Below are 21,034 nucleotides of genomic sequence, written 5' to 3'. Positions count from 1 at the left end.
GCTATAAAAAAAAGAATGATATTTTGCCATTTGTGACAACGTGGATAGACTTGGAGGGTACTATGCTAAATTAAATTAGAAAAAGAAAAAAAAAAACACACATAATCTCACTCATGTGAAATCTAAAAAACAAACAAAACAAAAACAAACTTACCAGTACAGAGAACAGATTGGTGATTAACAGAGGGGAACGGGGTTGGGTGGGGAGGAGGTAGGTGAAATGGGTGAAAGGGACTGACTGCATGGTATTGAATGGTATCTAGACTTTTGGTGGTACACACTTTGTAGTGTATACAGATTTCAAATTATAATGTTGTATACCTGAAACGTATAATGTTATATACCAATTATACTTCAATTTAAAAAGAAGAAAAATAATAATTTAGAAAAGAATGAAATTTGAGTAGGATATAAATGAAATGAGATGGGCCATAAGTTTATATTTGTTTTGCTAGGGTACAGGGGAATCCATTATTCTACTTTTACATATTTTTGAAATTTTACATAATAAAAAGTATGAAAAAAAGTTTTCAACAAGTGTTATTTGAACATCAATCTGATTATATTTGTTATAGGGTACCTTTTCAAAAAGAGAAAAAGTCACCTATTAGAAATTTATTCTTAAATATAAAATTTAATATTTCAAAACTTAGGAGCCTATCTAAAGAACTACTGGACTCAATTTTAGCTCTTTGTTAAACACTCATATCTGATAAGCACCGCACCAGGAACACTGGTGCATAATGCACTGGTGAATTTTATAGTACACACTGAATCAAAGATACTAAAGATAAAAAACATTTTTTATGATCAACTGAAAAGCTGATAATCAAAAATATCTGAAAATATTTCAATATTTATTGGCTATACATTAATAATTTATTCTTAAGGTCAAAATATATAAAAATTAATATAGTAAAATATCCAATATGAGCCATTTAATGGTTCCATGTAATACTCACATTAAAAAAAAAAACAGAATATTAGATCCCCAAATTTCCCAACCTATAGCATTTCATTAGAATCATGCCATCATAGATTTTTTATTTAACCAATATGAATCAAATAACTATGATAGTTCCTGGCACATAAGTGACTCTAACTTAAATGGCTGAATTCATTTAATCTGTACTAATTTGAATGACTCTTGCTTACACTTGTCCTTCTCAGTATGTTAAAAAACAGTTTCCCAACTGAAGAATTCAGCATTGTTAGCTATCACTAAACACTGGTCAACATCATCAATGTCATGATCCATGTCTCACTGCAATTTAGGTTAAAAGTGTTCATTCACCAATAATTTAGAGAGTTGTTGATTTTTGCCACTCGATACAGACTCCCCAGGCTTGAAGCAACAAAAACTCCGAGTGACTCCACCTCTGATATTCTCAGTCCACAGGCCTGGGACAAGCTGACTTTGGCTACATGTCCAGGAGCAGAACACAGACCAGAGCTAAGCCAACATTACATTCTAATTCCCAGTGAACTGATTCAGAGATTCAAGTTAAGACAACTCAGATCAGTGAAGCTCAATTCCAAGACTTTTATTTGCATCATAAAGGATATAGATTCTTCTCTATTGGATTTGGTGGTATGACACTGAGCATGGAGCTGTTGCAAACAAAACCAACAGCAAAAAATGGAACTGAGGGGATGGGCAGCAGCTCAGGTCTGATTCTAGCAGCATCAGAATCAATATGTAACCATGGATGTTTTAGGTATGAGGCCAAGAACTCCTTTTTTGTTTAAGCTACCTTGTGTCAAGCTTTGGATTCACATACACTTCAGGATGAATCCTCATTGCCATTCACTAGTTCTTTGGAGTTCAGCAACTCATTTAATTCTATTAACTTCAATTATCTCATCGTAGTGGCAAAACAGTGGTAAGTAAGCAATGTGTATAGTTAGTGGAATGTGTACAACGCCCTTTGGGAAACAATATATTAAACTTATAATATTCAACACCAAACAGGAAATTTTACATTTTCAACTTAATATGCTTATACTCTCATCAAATCTAAAACACATGATATTTTGAAAACACTGGGCAACTTTCTTTTCACTACATAGTAACTGGTAACAGGTGGTTCAAGAAGGCAAATGGTGGATATTTTGTAAAAGGACTCAATAGTTCTAGAAAAAAAAAATCATAACACATCAATTAAAAAGAAAGGTTCAAGTCTTGGTTACATGGTAAAAAATGTTTTCCAAGTTTTAAAAATCACTAATTAAGAAGTCTAATGTTTTCTCCTTAAAACTCACCACCTTACCTCATAATATTGGCAAATTCTCTCTTAAAGAGACCGCCAATCAATTTAAAATTTAAAAGTTTATTTCTCTTCCATCTTTAAAATACTGAAAATAGGTTAAAAACCTTTTATGACCCTCTAAGCAAATGTTTTTCCATATTTATCACGGTATTTATACAAACAAATACACTTTCTGACAATATATGACCTCAATTGTCCTTTGCATCCATGCTTCACAATATAAACGTAACATTATGATGTGTAGTAAATTATTAGATTACTAACTAAAAGCCATCAATCTGTGCTAAAAGAGAAGCAATGAGAGGAGCAATCCCAATACCCATGGTTTATGATCTTCTAGGACTGTTTTAGGATTATCATCCAAAAATTGTGAAGTTGAACCTTCTCCGAGAAGCTTGCAAAACAGATGTAAGATTGTCTGTGTGATTCCAACGACTTGATATAAAAGCTTCAAATGTTCTTCTAGTTTGTATCAAACACTCTGTTGTATTACAGTGATATTCATATGGGAACTAACAGTGGAGACCTGTGATATTCAACTGAACACATCATATTATCTTATCTCACTCTTTACTCCACAGATTTTCTTCTGAGACACAGTTGTTAGGTAATAACCAGGACAGATTTCCTTATCACATTTAAACTTGAGAAACTTATGTTTTCTCTATTGCTAAATTCTCACAGCACAAACTTTTAGTTCTCAAAAGTAGTATCTAGTCATGACTTGAATCAATTTCTTAAGAATAATGTTTAAAATGAAGAGGTTGGATCCTAAATACGATATTAAGGCAAGATTCTTTTAAATTCAATTTATACATGAATATCATAGCACAACTAATTTGCAAAGTTATAAATTACAACCATGCTGTCATTTTTAAAAAACACTTAAGTTAAGCCACATACAGGACTATATCGGTATACTATATTATATTAAGCATCTACCTACAAATTACCAAAGAAGCATCAATACATTTTTAAATTTAACTTTTTAAGTACACCCAAGTATGGACAGATGTTATCCTATTTTCTCTAAGCAGCTGTTCATCTGGACAAGTTCCTTATTTATTGGTATACTGTGTTCGGTGCTAGGGTCATATTTCTTAAACAGGAACTTGGCAACTTCCAATTTCTATGGTAAATATTGACATATCTCAGCATGTCAATATTTATACTGTCAGGACTTTGATGAGTCTCTTCAACAATGGCTGTATCTTATTTCTTAGCAGCCACTTGTTTCTGTTCTAAATGACCAATTTTATTCAATAAAATTCTCATTAACTATTCAGATAAAATTACAAGTAAGCTAAAAGTATCCTCTCACACAAAGACCAGATTAAGCTTCTTGCTTACTTCAACATTTTGGTCACTTCTGCAGGGTGAGTAAAGCTTAAAGAAACCAGGCACAAACTCAGGAGTGTTGTCCAAGTAATATTTGTTTTTGATTACTCAAGCCAAATCATCATTTTCAACCCCAATGCTGGGGCTGAAAGCCACTGAAACCTTTTCAGAATTTAAAGTTAAATTATTTTCCTTTTTGTTAGTCCTAAAGGCTAGGCGAAATTATAAAAGATTGGTTTACAGAATACAACAATGATGATGATATTCATAGGACAGTTTGAATTCAGAATGCTTACTGTAAAAGGTAGTTGAAAAGTTAACAAACTAATCATCATTAATTCAATTAAGAGCAAACTTCCATATCACTGGGAGAAAATCTTTGCTATATCTTGTAACTCCCCTGGGGATCCCCAAAGGCACACAAGCAAAAGCTTAATTTATAGCTACTGGCAGTACTGGCATCTACAAAAGTATGAATGCCTGAAAACCAGTTTCGAATTCTAGCATGGATTTCTTCTTTTGGGCAATGAAAATCTCAACAGTGTTTTTCTCCCAAAAAAAGCCCAATTTCATCAACATTAAAAATTTGCTGATTATATAACCTTCTGTTCATTGATTTCAGACAGTGTCTTAGAAAAAAAGCACAACTCACTTTCTCATTAGTACTGACAGCTTTACAAATGATAGGGAGCAAATTGCTGAGGGCTATAAAATACATTAACTACCTCCTACTTGTATAAAAAGAACCATCTTTCTATTATTTTAAACAGTCACCTTTTTCCTAGAAAACAAGGTATAATAAATAGAGCATTGATTTTTAGTCAGAAGACCCAGCTTGAAATCAAAACTCTACCCCTTCAGGCTGAGTGACTTTGATCATGCCATTAATGCATTAAAATGCTCATTGACTACCTATGTACAGGCTTTGATGTCTCAAAGATGAGTATGACACATTCTAGCTGTCTAGTGAGATAGAAACACACAAAGAGAATTATTTTACAAGCTTGTAAAGTGCAGAGGCAGGCGTGGAGCTCCCCTGAAAAGTAGCATATAAGCCAGCATGACATTTCAGGAAAGGCTTCTTTGAGTTCCATCTTTTAAGATATGAATCTTAAAAGGTGAAAATGGTTTAGGGATGGAAGGAAAAAGGAAAGGCATTCCAGGCAGAAGAATCTGCATAAGCAAAGGCTTGGAGGCAAGAAATAGCATGATATATGGAAATGATAAACAACTCAGTGTTTCGGACTGATTGCAAATCAAGGATTACAAATTCAAATACCCAGCCAAGTTTAATCATTCAACCAAAACATACTGTGTACTACTTTGCTTCAGACAGTGTTTTAGAACTTGGCATAAAGGAATAAAACAGATAAAATGTCCTGCCTTTGTGGAGTTTACATTTTAATGGGAGGAGACAAACAACTAAAAATATGCATAAGTATGTAAAATACATGGTATAGCAATAAATGCTATAGATAATGGAGAAGATAAAAGAGGGTAGAGGAGTTGCAGAGGCCAGTTGGGGGAGGGGAAGAGTCAGATGGTTACAAAGCTGCAATTTAAAATACAAGGCTGAGGTAGGCTTTATTGAAAAGGTGACATTTGAGCAAATTCATAACGGAGGTGGAGGAATTATTGTGTGGATATCTGGGAAGTATTCCGACTAGATGAAGCTGCTAGTGCCAAGGCCCTAATGTAGAAGTGGGCCTAATGTGTTTTAGAAATGAAGCAGCCAGTATGACTGGAAGACAGTGAGGGGGCTCACTTCACAGGAATGGAGTCAGAGACATAATGTGAAACCAGATCATGTAGAGTCTCGTAGGCCAATGTAAGAACATTAGCTTTTACCATGAGTCAAATGATAATTCATAAAAGGCTTTTAAGCAAAGAAGTAATGTTACATTTTTTTTAATCTTGGAATAATTCTGAATTTACAGAAGAGTTGCAAAGGTAGTACACAGTTCCCATATACTCTCATCCAGTTTCTTCTAATATTAATATCTTACCTTATGTTATGATTACCATAGTGCGTTTATCAAAAAGAAGAAACCAACATTGGTGCACGACTATTACCTAAACTCCAGACTATTTGGATTTTACCAGTTTTTCCACTAATATCTTTTGCTTATTGCAGGATCCAATCTAGGATAACAAATTGCATTTAGAATCTTGCATTTTAATACAAGTTTTTACTTACATTTTAAAAGTATCACTCTGGCTATTGTCTGAACACAGACTGTAAAGAGGCAAGGATTAAAGAAAGCAGGGAGAACAACTAGAACATAATTACTGTAATCCAAGAGAGAAATGATAGTGGCTAGTTAGTAACAGGCATCCAAGCAAGAGATGATCAATGTACTAAAAGCAGAAATAGTAGAAAAGTCAAATTCTGAATATATTTTATAGAGAAAGTCAATAAGATGGGCTAATAAATTTGATGGAATATGAGAGTCAAGTATGATTCTAAATATTTAACTTTTAGCAACTAGCTGTATAGAGTCGCCATTAACTGAGATGAGAAAGAATGGGACAGGTTTGGAGGGAAAGAAGTTCAGTTCGAGACATTTAAGATTAAGTATCTTTAAACAAGTGGAGATGTAGAGGTAGAAAACTTGATATGTGAGTCTGGAGTTCAGAAAAAGAGGGAACCAGGAATATGAATTTGGTAGTCTTAAGCATATAGAAGTTATTTAAAATCATTAAGACTTCATAACATCGTCAAAGGAAATATAGACAGGAAAAGAAGAAAACCAGAGATGGAGCCTTGGAGCACTTCAATAGTAAGAGAACAGGGAGAAAAGGAAGACTGAAAAAAGAGCAACCAATGAAGTAGAAAAGAACCTTTAACCTTCCCCTAACTGCCAAGATAAAGGACTTGCTCCAGAAAGAGAGCTATCATCATAGATAACTAACTATAGTTTAATATGAACCTGTGTGTGATAGGGAAGAACCAAGCAAGGCCCATTTGAACAAAGTCTTCTCTGTATCTCATTGTTAAAGATGGCCCAGCAAACATTTATTTACCAAACATTTGCTTTCCTATCTCCACGTGAATTGCCTTCCTCCCTTCTGAAGTTCCAAACTACTGCCCCTTACTCCTTCTCCTTAGCTCAGGATGACACATAAGCCCAATTTGTCCTCTGGTCTCATATTCTTATGTATATATGTAATAAATTGGGTCATTTTCTACTGTTAATGTGTCTCATGTTAATTTGATTATTACTTCAGCTAGAAGAACTTTCTAAGGGTAGGAGGAAAAACTGTGTTTTCCTCCCCCAAACAAGAAAGAATAGAAAAAGAAATTTGGAGCATAGAGAACTCCTTAGAGGATTTATGTTTAGAAGAGCAAATATATGGCGTTGGAAGTAGAGAATGCTTAACTGAAGCATTTAAGGTTAAAAAAAAAGAAGAAGAAAAAGAAAAATAACATGGAGGTCAAACAAAACTTTTATGGGTCTTAACCTAAGAGCCATGGAAAAAATAGAATAACAACGGAGGGTTGCAGGGAGGACAAACACTAGAACACAAAGAACCTCAACCTCAGACTATGGAGGCTACTTGAGGATATGAGAAAGCAAGCAGTTAAGTAAATCTAGTGTCCTTTAATATAAGTAAATATCAGAGAATGAAAAAAGGGTATACCAAATAATAGGAAACCTTCAACACTATCAATACTAGATACAAAGTAAGAAAAGGAGGAGAAAGTAGTCTGGTGGTATAAAAGCAATATCAATTTAATTTAAAAACCTTTTATTGAGTGCTAACATGAGAGTCAATCAGTTCTACATCATTATTTCTACCTTCAAGTTTTTAATTTACTGGAAGAGAAAGCCAGGCACACAGCAATAGGCAATGCTTACTGAGTGCTTACAGTATGCCAAATACTTGGTGAGACAATTTATTTGTATTAACTCATTTAACCTTCATAACATTGGAGAGCCTATGCGATCTCTCCACAGAAAAATGTAAATATACACTATTTTTACATACAATTCTAGGGAACCCATGAAACCAAAGTTTAAAATACTCTTCTAGGTGCAGGAGAAACAATTAATTTTTGAACAAAAGAATAACACAGATTCTAGTTCTAGTAAGAAAATGGTCTAAGACGGTTTAGTAAGAAATGAGAGTCCCTAGCAGAGCTGCCAGAAAGTAGTTAGTTACTACTTTTGAAGTTGTTAGTAATGTAAGATAGTACTTACATTAGTTTGTTGGCGGTAAAAACCAAAAGCAAGGGGTTTTGAGCTTAATGACCATGTAGCTCAATTACTATCTCCCCAGACTCTCACCATAGATCAAATTAACTTTGTTTGCTATTTTACATATATGAACATATATGAACATCATATATGTTCAGCATTACCTATTGCCACTTGTGTTCCTCTATGATTAACTAAAATAACTAGCAAACATTGTTCTTTACTATTTTGAAGCTGAAGTACATAAGAGCCTATGGCCTAAAATGAACTATAATCCATAAATATAGTAAATCAATTGTGATCTTTAACAACTTCACACAGAAGTATATTATACTGAAGTGTTTATAAAGATCAATATGATTTTTACATGAAAGCAAAAGCCATTTTTGTGTCTGTAAAGTCTACAGACACATTTCTTACTTTTAGAAGCCAATCCTGATGAGTTGCAAAACAAAATTACCACAACTAAGTTTCTTTAATGCAATTGGCAAGACTTAAGTATAATTTAAATCAATTATGAGGGAGAGTATTAAATGGTTTGTTTTTTGATAGGAAGAGGATAGTGTTTGTACATTTTTATACATTTTCTTATTCCCCTATTCCTCATGACCATTAAATTTCTCCAAGGAACAGAGGCCATCCTTAGTCCTCTGCTGCATTCTCATTTTCTCATGAATAAAGCACAGTACATACTTGCTAAAATTGTATATTTGACTAACTGTTGAAAATTCCATAGATTCAAAGTAACGTTATAGTTTTGTTTTGTTTTGAAGTGTGTGTGGGTATTGTAGCAAACACTGTAATCAGCAGAGATCACAGTGTTGCCCTAAATATAGGAAGGTCTCATATTTTGGCCAAATACAGTACATAAACCAAAGTCTCATATATTTCCTTTCTCTATCCACTTTGAATTAATAAATTATTTTTTAAAAAATAATATTCTTAAAAGAATCCTCTGATGCCGGAGAATAAATAAACTATATGTTTGAGGACAAAGAATTGCCATTATTTTCTGATTCACTTGGGGACGGAGGGCTAAAGTCTGCGTCTCCGACTTCTAAATAATCCCAAGAATTATGCAAACTGAACAAATCAACGCCCCTGTTTCTCCATTTAGAATATGGGAAGACAAAAACGGGGCGGGGGTAAGAGAGCCTCATCTAACAGTATTAAAATTAGAGGAAGCAAAAAAAACACTACTGATTAAAAGAAAATATTGGCATGTGATTTGTCTTACTGGTGGATCACTTCTCTAGAGTACATAATCAACTACAGAAATCAGGAAAGGACAGCTCCTTTCCATTTATTACCATAGAGTTCTTACCTGATCCCAAAAGGCCTAGGGCGTTTTCAGCCCCAGACGCAACCTATTTATAGTTTGTAAAAAACTAGGGATTGGTCGAGAGAAAAGGCCAATGTTAGAGAAACGATCAAAGAGCCTGCTCAACACACCCATCCAGATTCAAGCGTCCTCCTAACTTCAGAACCATTGCAAGGCATTTCAAAGGCGCTTTACAATCCAAAAAACCCCTCGAGTGCAAAAGGAGAAAGTGAAAACAGTGTCCAGAAGGTGTAGTCTCTGCGGATAAAGCCAGGGAACCCAGTCGTCTGCCAAAGTCAAAAAAGGATAGGCCTAGTAGCTTACACATTGAGGGAGATTCGAGCCAGGAAATATTCAAGCCCTGCGGAGTTATAGAGAGAAATAACAGGGAATTAAAATTTTTTTTAAATAAAAAAAGGCAGGGGCAGAAAATAAGATAAAAAACACAGGACTACAATTACTATTGTAAAGACGCAACCACCACTTACGAACCCTACCTCTCAGTGACTCCACTTCCGGTCTCCTCCAAAAGACCCGCTCCCACGGGCACAGGTTCCGGAGCCAATGAGAGCGTCATCTACTTCCGCAGGGCTGCATGACGTAATTTAAACCCGCCTTTTCCGGGAGAGAGGAGCCTATCCTAGCGTCTGAGTCGCGCGGCTCTGGAAGGGGTTCCCTGGCAGACCCAACCGGACCGCGGGAGAGAGCGAGAAGCAGGCGGGGCGTGCACGCCTTTTCCGCCCTGGGCCCGGAAGGGTGATGTGGCTGGGGCTTCGCCGGCCTCACTATGGTAAGAACTGGGGCTGTGGGATCGCGATTGAACTTTGTAAAGGGACTGTAATATCAAACTGGGACTAGGGGGTTGGGCGGCAGCCTTGAGTGCGTGGGCCAAGGAGTCTTCTCACTAACTTGATTCTCCCGGGGTTCGGAGGATTATGCACAGGCCTCGGAGCCATGTGGCCCCTGCACGCTCAACTTGAAAGAGCCAGGGCCGACCGCCCAAGAAAGACCCCGCGGTCGCGGAGCCCGTCCTGTCCTGTAGAGACCACTTGATGTGGTTTGGCTTATACGGTCGGTTACTCTTTGTGGTCCTTTGACCCTTTAAGGCATTGCAGCTACTCGAGTTTGCGCTGGTTATTTTGCGTTTCCTTAACTCCCTACCAGCCTGACCCAGATGATTATTTCATTGTTGTCAAACGAACCCCAAACTACACACCTTAATTTCCACTTGTTGCTTTTCAGGCTTCTCTTCTCAACCTTAAACATGGTACTTTACAAACTAGATTTTAATGGTTGAGGTTCTCTGCTGCAGAGGTGGTTTCTCTTCTAGGAGCTTAATGTACTTGAAGTGCTGTCTGGCCTCCTGCCTTCCTCTCCTCCCCACACTCTATTAAAGTTGTATGCGTTATTTTGTGTAACTGCAGATTCCTTTGATAGTTTGGGCCTCTTAGAAAAGTTTAAAATAAGTCACAAAAGTTTGCAAAAGAAATGCTTACATTTTTAGGTTGAAAAAAAGAGGTAAAGCCAGCACAGCCAGAGAACTGATAGATGTAGTAGAAGTAGTAATATTATGATCTCCCAAGCTCTGTCTGAAGTCATTTTTCTTTTGTTATGGTAAATGCTAACAACTTCTACACCTGGCCCTCATGGTGAATTTATGAAGGCCACGTGCCAAATGTTGCATTTATGAGCATATTTCTGGAGAAAGGAATTCCCTAGAATTCTTTTATTTTTATTACAGTATCAGAAGCAGCCATGATCCCCAAAATGCCTCTCTTTGGTAGAAAATAACTGAGCTGTGTTCCCAGAAGTTCCTTCAGCACAAAACCCTTAGACGTTTACTCAAAAACTCATTAATTGTTGCTTACTTTATGCCAGCTATGATTATAGCTGGGGCATAAGTCACAGTCTTTTTCCCTGGAGAAGTTTAACACCACTTATCAAAGAGATGGCAGCTTATGGCACATTATTCCTTCTTTGGCCAAGGATAATCTCCAGCTTCTTTCCCCCACCTTCTCCATGATAGAATGGATACACTTGTTCTTAAAGTGTCATGAGTGAGCTGTTATTTAACATAGAAAATGTGGTTCCTTCTTCAGTTTAGAAAATAGACTTACTCTTAATTCTTGCATATCTTCCTAGAAGCTGAAATTGAATTATTTTACTCATAGTGCAAGTCAAAGATATATTCTTTTCATAATAACTATTGTCTGTCTTATGAACTAGCTGAAGCCAAGACAGATACTGTCTTTGAGATCTACAGTATTTAAACTGTCTGACCATGCTTCTTTTTTCAAAAGTAACAATAGTAACTCTCATATATTAGCACTTGCTATGTGCTAGGTTGTGTTTGAAAAATCAGTGTATAAACATTGTCTTATTTCAAGCCCACAACAATTTGTGAATAAATGTTTACAAATGGAGGAAGTTCCGAAACGAGACTGACATGCTTGGGGTCACACACATGGTAGTGAAGCCAGGATTCAAACTTAATGTCCAGATGCCAGAAATCTTCATGCTGCTGTTAGTTAATAGAAACAATGTAACTGGGGATAAAATATGTCTTAGTGATTTGTTGCTCTCAAATATATGCCAGTCAGACATAGATGAATAAACAATTGCCAATTGATTAATTTTTCACTCCTGCTCTGTTCCCATGAGCTTAGGATATCAGGATCTTAAAGTACATTGTAGTTAGAAGAGCTACACAATGAGGTTTCTTTTTGAGTTTGCACCTAAACTTAGTAACCCAGTGATAATGACTTTAATTACCATATTTTAATCCATGACAATGGGATGAGAATTAAGCACAAAAGACCACCAGTGTTGCCAGGGAGAATAGAGTCGAGGTGCTTCTACTCTGGACTGTAGCTTTACTGATAGCCATGAAAGTTACTAATTTTAAGTCAAAAGTATAAGTTGAAAAGGTCTCTCCACCTTTGAAACAAGACCAGTAAGATTAAATGGCTATTTAGTCTAACCCCTCATTGTACAAGTGAAATTAAACTGATACATAGAGATGCTGATTTATCCAAGGACAAATTTATACACTTGGATTATTTGAAGAAATAATCCAAATGTTTAGTAGCCACTAGTACTAAAATAAGCTGATGTGTTCTTAACATTGAAGCATTAAGCGATCCTGATTTCTGAGTTTAAATTAAACTAAAATAACTTGTATATTTGGTGTAATATCAGTGCTACCTTACAGTAAATAACAAAGGTTGAATTTATGTGCTAATAACACCAAAAGATCTTAAATATTTCTGAATGGTGTGTGTGTGTGTTGTACATTCACATATAGGCTTAACATTTATCCATTTATTTCCATGTTTTCCATTTTAAGAGATAATAGTGGTACATAGGAATTTACAAGTACACATTAGTTGGAAAATGCTGACCTGACCTAGATTTGCAAATGATAAAATGCTGACCTACTTTTCCAGCGTAGTATTAGTTTTATCACAAGTGGGTCAGGAATGTCATTTCTAGATTTCCTCCAACCCCCAGAGAGGGATAAGTGACTTTAGTTTTGTGTAAAAGCAGTAGGTATTAAAACAAGTAAAATTACTACTATTTGGAAGTTTAAAAATTTAAGTCTTTGGTATTCAATTCTTGTTTTAAAGTGAATTTCATTTAATCTGGAAAAATTAATATGTCAGTAAAAATGTATGTCACACCTCTGTGGCATTCATTTAAAGCCCCACCTTATGCAGAAAGAAGGTCCTTAATTAATAAATTGGTTAAACAGTTTAAATAATTCTAAAAATAAAGCTATATATAGCTTACATGATCAGAACTAACGAAAGTAATATGGGCTTAGTCAGGTCTTTTCTGCAGATGTATGGTTAGCAGCCAGTCATTGAACACTTCCTGGGCAAAGCACTGTTTAGCATATTAATATGTATATTTTTGCTGCCTTTCTCATTGTTTCTTTATTTGAACCTTTATACTGCTTGGATCTTTTTTTCCTTTCTTTCCATCCTAATGCTTTGGATCATTTCTTTTGCTTAGAAGTATTTTTTATTTATGCATCTAAAATCAAAACCAGTTTAACCTTATAGCCAAACTTAGTGAATATAGTTTTAACATTCAGGAATGATTCTGAAAGTAAATTATAGCTGTATAGATAAAATGACAAAAGTTGAATCTGAACTAAATATTCCTACCTTTTCAACTGACTTGGGTATATCAAAAAGATGTGTCAACATTGCAAATAATTTGTGTTTGGACACTAAGGTATGCATTGACCAGTTTCTTATTATTGATAAATGATTTTATGTACTGTAGTGGTGTCCAAATGAAAGTCTGAATTAGTTTCATTATTTCAAATAGCCTAACAAATTATGATTTACTTCAGAACAGTTATACAAAGTAACCTACTCATCAAGTTTATTTCCTTTCACTTTGGATAAATTAGTACAATAACACATTATTTGCAGCATATCAGAAGTTCTTATTAGCTCTAAGTAGTGTGATATGTCTGGAGTATGGAGAGCTTTTGGAGAAAAATAGGTTGGGGTCTCCATTGCCATTTTTCAGAAGAACGAGCACAACTCTGAGAGTAATGAGAGTAATGGTCAAAGGGCAGGGCACGGCTGCAGTTTTCCACAATCTCAAGGGTTACCTTTCTGATTGTATTCGTGGTTGTGCTCCAGAGGGTGCCAAGGAAGCCCTGAGTTTAGGGAATGTTATTGGATACCTCTTTATAAAAAGGACATGTTTGTAGGTGTGGTAGACAGAATGCCCCACCACCACCACCACCCCAAAAAAACTGAATATGTTATCTTACTTGGCAAAGGGGATTTTACATATTTGATTAATTTTGGAATGGGGTGATTATCTTGAAGTATGGGGAGAGGGGTGATGTAATCACAAGGATCCTTGTAAGAAGGAGGCAGGAGGGTCATAATCAAAAGAAGTGGCTGTGGAGATCAAATTGATGCGGGGTCACTAGCCAAGGAATGCAGGCAGCCTCTAGAAGCTGGAAAAGGCAAGAAGATAGATTCTTCCCTAGATCCTCCAGAAGAAACAAATTGTCATAGATTTTATAACTCATTATTTTCAATAGATAGCTATATTTATTAAACTGGATAGCATGCCATTGTATAACCTCCCTGGCATTGTCCTAGGTGTCCTCACGGAAGACTGGGTAAACCATAGATTTAAGAATTATTTGCAGTTTTAGAATTTTCTGCTAGCCAGCTCGTCTACTCTAGTGGAGTCAGAAGAACATACATTGTCCCATATACAAGCATTTTAAGGCTGACTGCTTGATAGAACTTTCTCTGAATTCCAGTTAAGTGATACAAAAAGATTTAGATACTGAAAGGAAATTACCTCAGGCTTTTATTTTACCTTGCAGCCTGAGCCTTTAACTTAAACAGGGACATATATTTCTTCCTTCTGGATTTTCCAAATATTGACAAGTAAATATAAATGCAAAGGAGTATGTGGTTTCTCATGAATGGTTAACAAAATATTGAGCAGTGTGATCTACACTTTTTTTAGTAACATTATTAATTTGGAATCTAAGTATGCTCTTGAATTTGTTAAAATATCTATGATTTGTGATTTGTTTTCAAGTTTCTGTTTGTTCAGCATTTTTCAGTGACTACTGGGCACTATTTGAGACACAAGGAATTGATAGGAACCACAGTAAAATAAAGGTTTCAGTTACAGTACTATTTGATGGATGCTATCATAGGCAGGTATGTGTATGACATACATGTACAAATACCTCGACTGCTTGGTTTGGAGAGTGGACAGAAGAAGACTTCACAGAGGAGGTAACCCTTGAGTTGAGACCAGAAGGTTGAGTCAGTTTACCAGGCAGGCAAAGCTAGAAAGCATGTACAAAAACACAGAATATCTTGAAAAAGATTTTATGATTTAAAATATCTGGAAAAAAATTAAACACAAATGAATTTTACTTCCTCCATCACCTTTTTTATCATCTTTCTCTCTATTTTGTGATCAAATATGCTTTTTTCTTAGCTTCCTCCCTTCCCTTTAATAACACTTTCCTATTGAAAATCCCAATTATTTTTCTACAGAACAGGAACATCTGTTTCCTTTAACCCTGAGACTAAAATTTTGTATCAGCGGACAACAGATGCTAACCATTAAGAGGAATGCTTAGGTAGACTAAGCAGTGTTAGGCTAATGTCTATAAGTTTGAAACACACTTTTGACCAGTCTGAGTACATCTAAAAGACTTTACCACCTAAGATTATTTGTCTAAATGTTAGGGTCTATAAACCCCAGGAACAAAGTTGTATGTATCATATATTGCATACTTGTAAATGATTTTCATTTGTAAATGGTTTCACATACAAATGTGTGTATATATATATATATCCTACTTCTTTAATAGTTATGTTTTAAGTGCCTTTTAAAATTTTTTATTACGAAAAAATTCAAACATACAAAAGTAGAAAGAAGAGTACAATGAAGCCTCCTATACTCAGCATTTCATCATCAGCCCCACACCTTCCACCCCATACACACACACAGGACTATTTAGAAATCAGTCTCAGACACCGTATCATTTAAGCATGTTTCTTTAACAAGACATTCAGGGAAGAAAAAAATATACACTGAAATCATGATTTTAGATACTCCATTAGGAAGATGATAAACTTACTTTGCATATTTATTTTCCAGCCACTTTAGTACATGAATCCTTTGCTTAATACATTAAATGTGCTCATTATTCCCTGAACATGCAAATTCCTGATTCTGTGGGAATGTTTTACATGCTTTTGTCTCTTTTGGAGCCTGCTCTCTATTCTTTGCCTATCTAATTGTGCTTTTTTAAGGCTTGATGCATTTCTACTTTTTCCTTGAAGCTTGTCCTGACTTTTCTTTATGAAAACAGCATTTTTGTCAGCCTGGCTGTCGTAACTTAAATATGCTACAGAGTTGCTATTTAGTTTTTTAAATTCATGTCATGTTCTAACTCATAACTGCTGTATGCCTCAGTTGTCTCATATATAAAATAAGGGTATTAATAACATATATGAGGATAAATAAGATAATCTAAAAGAAGCATTCAGTGAATATGTTGTTACTGTTGTTAGCTGTAAAGTCCTTGTTGGAAAGGAATCGTGCTATGTACTTTTTTAATCCTGTGTCTAGCCTCAAGCCACAGAGTAGATACATGTTCAGTTATGCTGTCTAGAAGGAAATCTGTACTTTATATTTCATGAGGTTATTATCAAATACTATTTATCAACATACTCATGTTCAAAATACTATGTTTTCTATCAATAATTGATCATTAATATGAATGATATTAATTCATTAATTTATTTCAAGTTATAAGGTCCATATCACTTTTCACAGGTACAAAATTAAAACTCAATTAAAAACCAAAGCATATAAACTACCCTTGCTATCGTGAGGAAATGATTTCTATAGAAAAACAACTATTAAAATAAATACAAATGATGATTGGGGTTTTTTTTCAAACCATAAAAGTAACACTTAGAAAATTTGAGAAATCCAGAGAAGTTGAGAATTAGGTTAAAAACCTTGCAGAGATAATCACTGCATTCTCCCCTCTTTGCAAAACGATTTCTGTAACTAAAGATGTACTGATTGTGAAATCTTGCATGCTACTTTCCCACCGCTTAGCACTGTATGTAAACATTTTTTGTCTTTAATATTGGTATAACATGTACAATGTTTTTAATGTTTTGAATAGTTTATAAATATCGAAAAACACGTAAAAGGTTAAAAAATATATGACAGTTTTTGACAGTGCTTGTTCTTTTTTAGATTGTCCTGGCTATTCTTAATTATTTTTCCATACAAATTTGAAAATCACTTGTCTATTTCAAAAAATAATCAGTATTAGTTTCACTTTAAATTTATAGATTAGCTTCATGATATTGCCTTCCAATATAAGAACCTGGTATACTACTTCATTCTGCTTTTATGTTCCTCAGTGTATTTAAGGTTTTGTCAGTTTTGTCCTTTGATGCCAATATTGCACATTTCGTGTTAAGCTTATCCCCAGATATTTTAACTTTTTATTCCAGTTGTTATTATAAATTGAGTCTCTTATCCATTATGTCTTTTAACTGGTTGATAATATAATCATGAAGGCTATTGATTTAAATATTTTAATTATGTACCCAGCCACCTTACTAAATTGCCTTATGTTATTGGATGTATGTAATTGTTTTTCACTCGATTTGGGGAGGCTTGTATGTATAGTAGTAGTTCTGCACTTTTAAACCTTTGTTTTATTTGTTCATCCCTTATTGGGCTCCTGCTGTATGGCAGGTGCATAGGTGCTGGATATTCAGAGTCTGATAAGACAATGTCCATTTTTGAGGGATAAGTATTATAATAAATATGTTACAGTTTGGTCTGCGAACAGAGAGGAGAGTTCTATATGAAATAGGAGATGGGAGGCAGATGAGTTCAAGGAGACTTCCTGCAAAATATACTTGAGCTGAATTTTGAGTAGAGTAAGCCCACCTTCATTTTACTTCGACTGGAAACCTGTGATTTCCTATAATTCCTGTGTTAAAATTTTTAATAACTTTTAAAGAATCAGCAGTGAATCTCCCCACTCTCCCCTAGTTTTACAGTTGTGAAACAGACCTAAAGAGGCTAATGATTCAACTGAGTTCAAATAGCCAGCTGCTGGCAGAGTTAGGAGACTCCATATCCTGCCTCATAGTCTGGGCCCCTAGAACATCTATATTAATTACTTACCAATTCAGCTTTAGTGAGCTATTTTGGATTCATGACATTTTTGGTAGTGTATTCAAGTTGTTGAATTTTAAAATTTCTCCAATTTTAAAATTTCTACATTTTCTCCATTCCTTAGTCCCAAAAATGAAGGAGAAGGTGCATTCTCAGAATAACTAAAGTATGATTCTTAATATGGACTTGTCTGGCATGTTTTAATATGCAATTTTACTTGTGATATTAATTTTTCTTTTTCTCTTTTTAGTCTGCCATTTTCAATTTTCAGAGCCTGTTGACTGTAATCTTGCTGCTTATATGTACCTGTGCTTATATCCGATCCTTGGCACCCAGCATCTTGGACAAAAATAAAACTGGGTATGTTATTAATGAAGTCTAATCACCCAAATTAGTTCTTATAGCCATTGAATGTAATTACTATAAACTTCATTGAATAATTGAATTCCTCTATATAACTTAGTTTCGTAATAACTTTTTACATTATTTTCTCCCCCTTTTGGATTTTTTAAAAATCCAAAAACTTTGTATTCACAGAATCTTACTAAATAAAGGTAGTAAAGTTGGTTATCACATTTAGAAAGTTTTGAACAGTTTGCAGGCACTGTGTTCACAGAAATAATAATATAGACGTTTCCTTTCCAATCCAAGATTGCTCTAACCATATAAGGTCTTGTTTGTATCATTAAAGCAAACATCTTTAGAGAAATTTATTTCACTTACTTAAGACAGTAGTAAAAATTAAGTCTTGGGTATGTCACCCTTTTAATTATATATTCACACCCCCAAAAACATTGAGCTTAATATAATTAAATTTTAAAGTGCCATGTTCATAATTCAAAAATACATGTTGAATTCAACCAAAAGAGTGTATATATAAAAAAAAAGACCATGTGATAAAAACTAAACTTTCTTCACCGTATATTTATTAATTTCTATGAATAATTGTCTTAATCCTTCCTTGATAAGAGCCTGTACCTCACTTAATCATTTTAAGAAATAAAAAGATTAAAAAATAGAATATTTCACATAGGAATAATTATCTCCAGCACTTTTTTGCTTTTAATGGAAAGAAAAAGACCTATAAGAGGCGAGGTGGTAGATATTCAGCTATCAGAATAATAATGTCTGCTCTCTTTTCTTTATCTTTGGAGTCATAATTAGCATTTATTCAAACATCACATTATCTAAATCATTTGGCTTTTGTTACTCTTTATTTCTTAGGGTTGTTTGAACACAAATGAAGGAATAAATAGAACCTCTAACCAGTTTTGAATATTGGAAATCAGTAATCATGTTCTAATAAACTGATCATTTGTTTTTGTTGGACTGAGAGATATTATTTAACCTACCGAAGTTGAAAACATGCTATCTGTTTATTAGTTTTATGGCAATGGCCCACTTCCTTTGTAAAAATTGTGCTCTCATCATGCCAGCCTTTTTATCTGAACTCTTATTGCACTTAGTATTAAGCACTCAATTTAATACTTTGTCTGTTTGTGAAATTATACAATTTTATTTGCTTTTTAGTTATACATGAAGCCTTTTTACCCAACCAATTTTATGTCCTTCTTTCCTTTCTCTGCAACCCCAGACTATTAACTTATAGTTAAAGCATATGGTAGAAACCAGTAAACATTCTCATTGATCAGTTGTTTGGAATTCTAATATAATACATAACGTCCATCTAATAAGATACTTATGTTTATTTCATTAAAGAATAATCACATAGTAGTAGAATAGAATATTTATACTTTAGTGATGCCATTATGAAAAAAGTAGATCGCATGTGGAAATAAGTCTGCTCCTCATTTCTTTGGGAGCAGGAATACATCCATAACATGCTACATTAAAAAAAGGAGTTCTCAGGGCTGCCAACCTTACAGTAGAGGTTGAGTAGTAGTATATTTCTCCTACATAAAAGACCAAAAACATAGCATGCCTGTTTTTACATTTTGAATTATATAGTGATTCAGTCAACTGTTTGAAAGCTTTTCATAAAAATTTTGTTTCTATTTATATGAATGTTAAGCCCCATTTTATTTCGAGTTCTACATAAGTATTTTCTATAGAAAAAAATGTATAGTCCATTGTTCTTTTTTGTTAAAATACATATTTTTATGAGACTCATCATAAACTTTCCTTTTATTATAGTGAGTATTCCTGCTTAGGTGAAGATGTCTAGACCTAATGGATAAAACGAGTTTTTGATGACTTCATTGTTGAAATAATAATATGGAACCAAAAAGCAGCAGGAAAAGATTGCTACTATGTCTTCTTTTCCTATTTTCATAGACCTAATAGCTTTATCAGCTGATATGCTTATTGGCTTATAACTATAGAAACTAAGCAACAAAATTGTATTGGTTTTTTACCAACTAGAAAAGTTCATGTGTTTTAATAGATAGCATTTGGGATATTGCAGAAATATGTCTAGGTAAGGAAATATGTAAAAAAGGTCAAAATGATACTGATAAATCTAAGTGGCCAAGTTAGGAAATTTGTTTTATATAAATAGCTTTTAATAGGCTGTGTTGTACCAACTTCCTAATAATACTTGGAGTTATTTCTAGACTATCAGACCTAAAAAGACCCTGATTGTGATCCTGTGGTTTCAGACTGTGTTCTTGTGTTCTTTGAGGCTTTAAGCTTCCCATAGAGGAACTTCAGGTATCCTGCCTCTGAGCTCCTTAACCAGAGTAGCTTTAAATCAATAGTGCATCTTATAATTGATCGGTTATTAGAATCAAGCAACCGTGATATTGCAGATCACAAACCAGTTGTCTTCCATTTTTCGATGAAATGTAAGCCAATTTTAAGTGCTATCTGGAATTATTGTCATATGTGTCTTTAGCCTGTGTATTACTGAACATAGCAGGTTAGTTAGTCACTATTCTAAAGACTTTGTGTAATAACGCATTTTCTCCTTATAACAACCTATTGAGTGGTTATTAAAGAGATAAAGTACCTTGCTCACAGTTATGCAGCCAGTTAAGTAACATTGAATTTAGGTATGTTCTGGCCCTTATTTTTTTCTACCTTACTTTTAAGAGATGTATATGATTTTTGTCCTTTTATTCCCATAATATAATTGTTTCACCTGTCACAGTGTCCATCCTAAAAAATATTTTATATGTTTACCTATTTCATTTAACCTAAAGTAAGAGAGTACTTTGAGGTCAGGA

General features: G+C 34.4%; 2 protein-coding genes and 1 non-coding gene across 4 annotated transcripts in view; 2 read left to right on the top strand and 1 right to left on the bottom strand.

The window, feature by feature from the left end:
• Window positions 1–9,723, bottom strand: part of XRCC4 (X-ray repair cross complementing 4) — a 235,231-nt gene extending 225,508 nt beyond the window's left edge. The window contains exon 1 of the mRNA XM_011378956.2: window positions 9,626–9,723. The gene's annotated coding sequence lies outside the window, so the exon portion shown is untranslated. The remainder of the gene's footprint in view (window positions 1–9,625) is intronic.
• A 54-nt stretch (window positions 9,724–9,777) lies between these two features.
• TMEM167A (transmembrane protein 167A) overlaps window positions 9,778–21,034 on the top strand; it is a 42,587-nt gene continuing 31,330 nt past the window's right edge. Inside the window, exons 1-2 of one of the 2 annotated variants that reach the window (XM_011377709.2) lie at window positions 9,778–9,918; window positions 18,100–18,209. In XM_011377709.2, coding sequence (XP_011376011.1) covers window positions 9,916–9,918; window positions 18,100–18,209 — 113 coding nt within the window. In that variant the 5' untranslated portion in view covers window positions 9,778–9,915. The remainder of the gene's footprint in view (window positions 9,919–18,099; window positions 18,210–21,034) is intronic. The other variant, XM_011377715.2, reaches the window with a different exon arrangement.
• Window positions 19,633–19,770, top strand: LOC111732155. The gene has a single exon (XR_002777446.1). It is a non-coding gene; the product is annotated as a small nucleolar RNA U109 (small nucleolar RNA).

The sequence above is a fragment of the Pteropus vampyrus genome, unplaced genomic scaffold (genome assembly GCF_000151845.1).
Source record: "Pteropus vampyrus isolate Shadow unplaced genomic scaffold, Pvam_2.0 Scaffold11, whole genome shotgun sequence".
Taxonomy (NCBI): domain Eukaryota; kingdom Metazoa; phylum Chordata; class Mammalia; order Chiroptera; family Pteropodidae; genus Pteropus; species Pteropus vampyrus.
The sequence above is the reverse complement of the archived record's forward strand: the minus strand, read 5'-3'. Positions and strand labels throughout refer to the sequence as shown.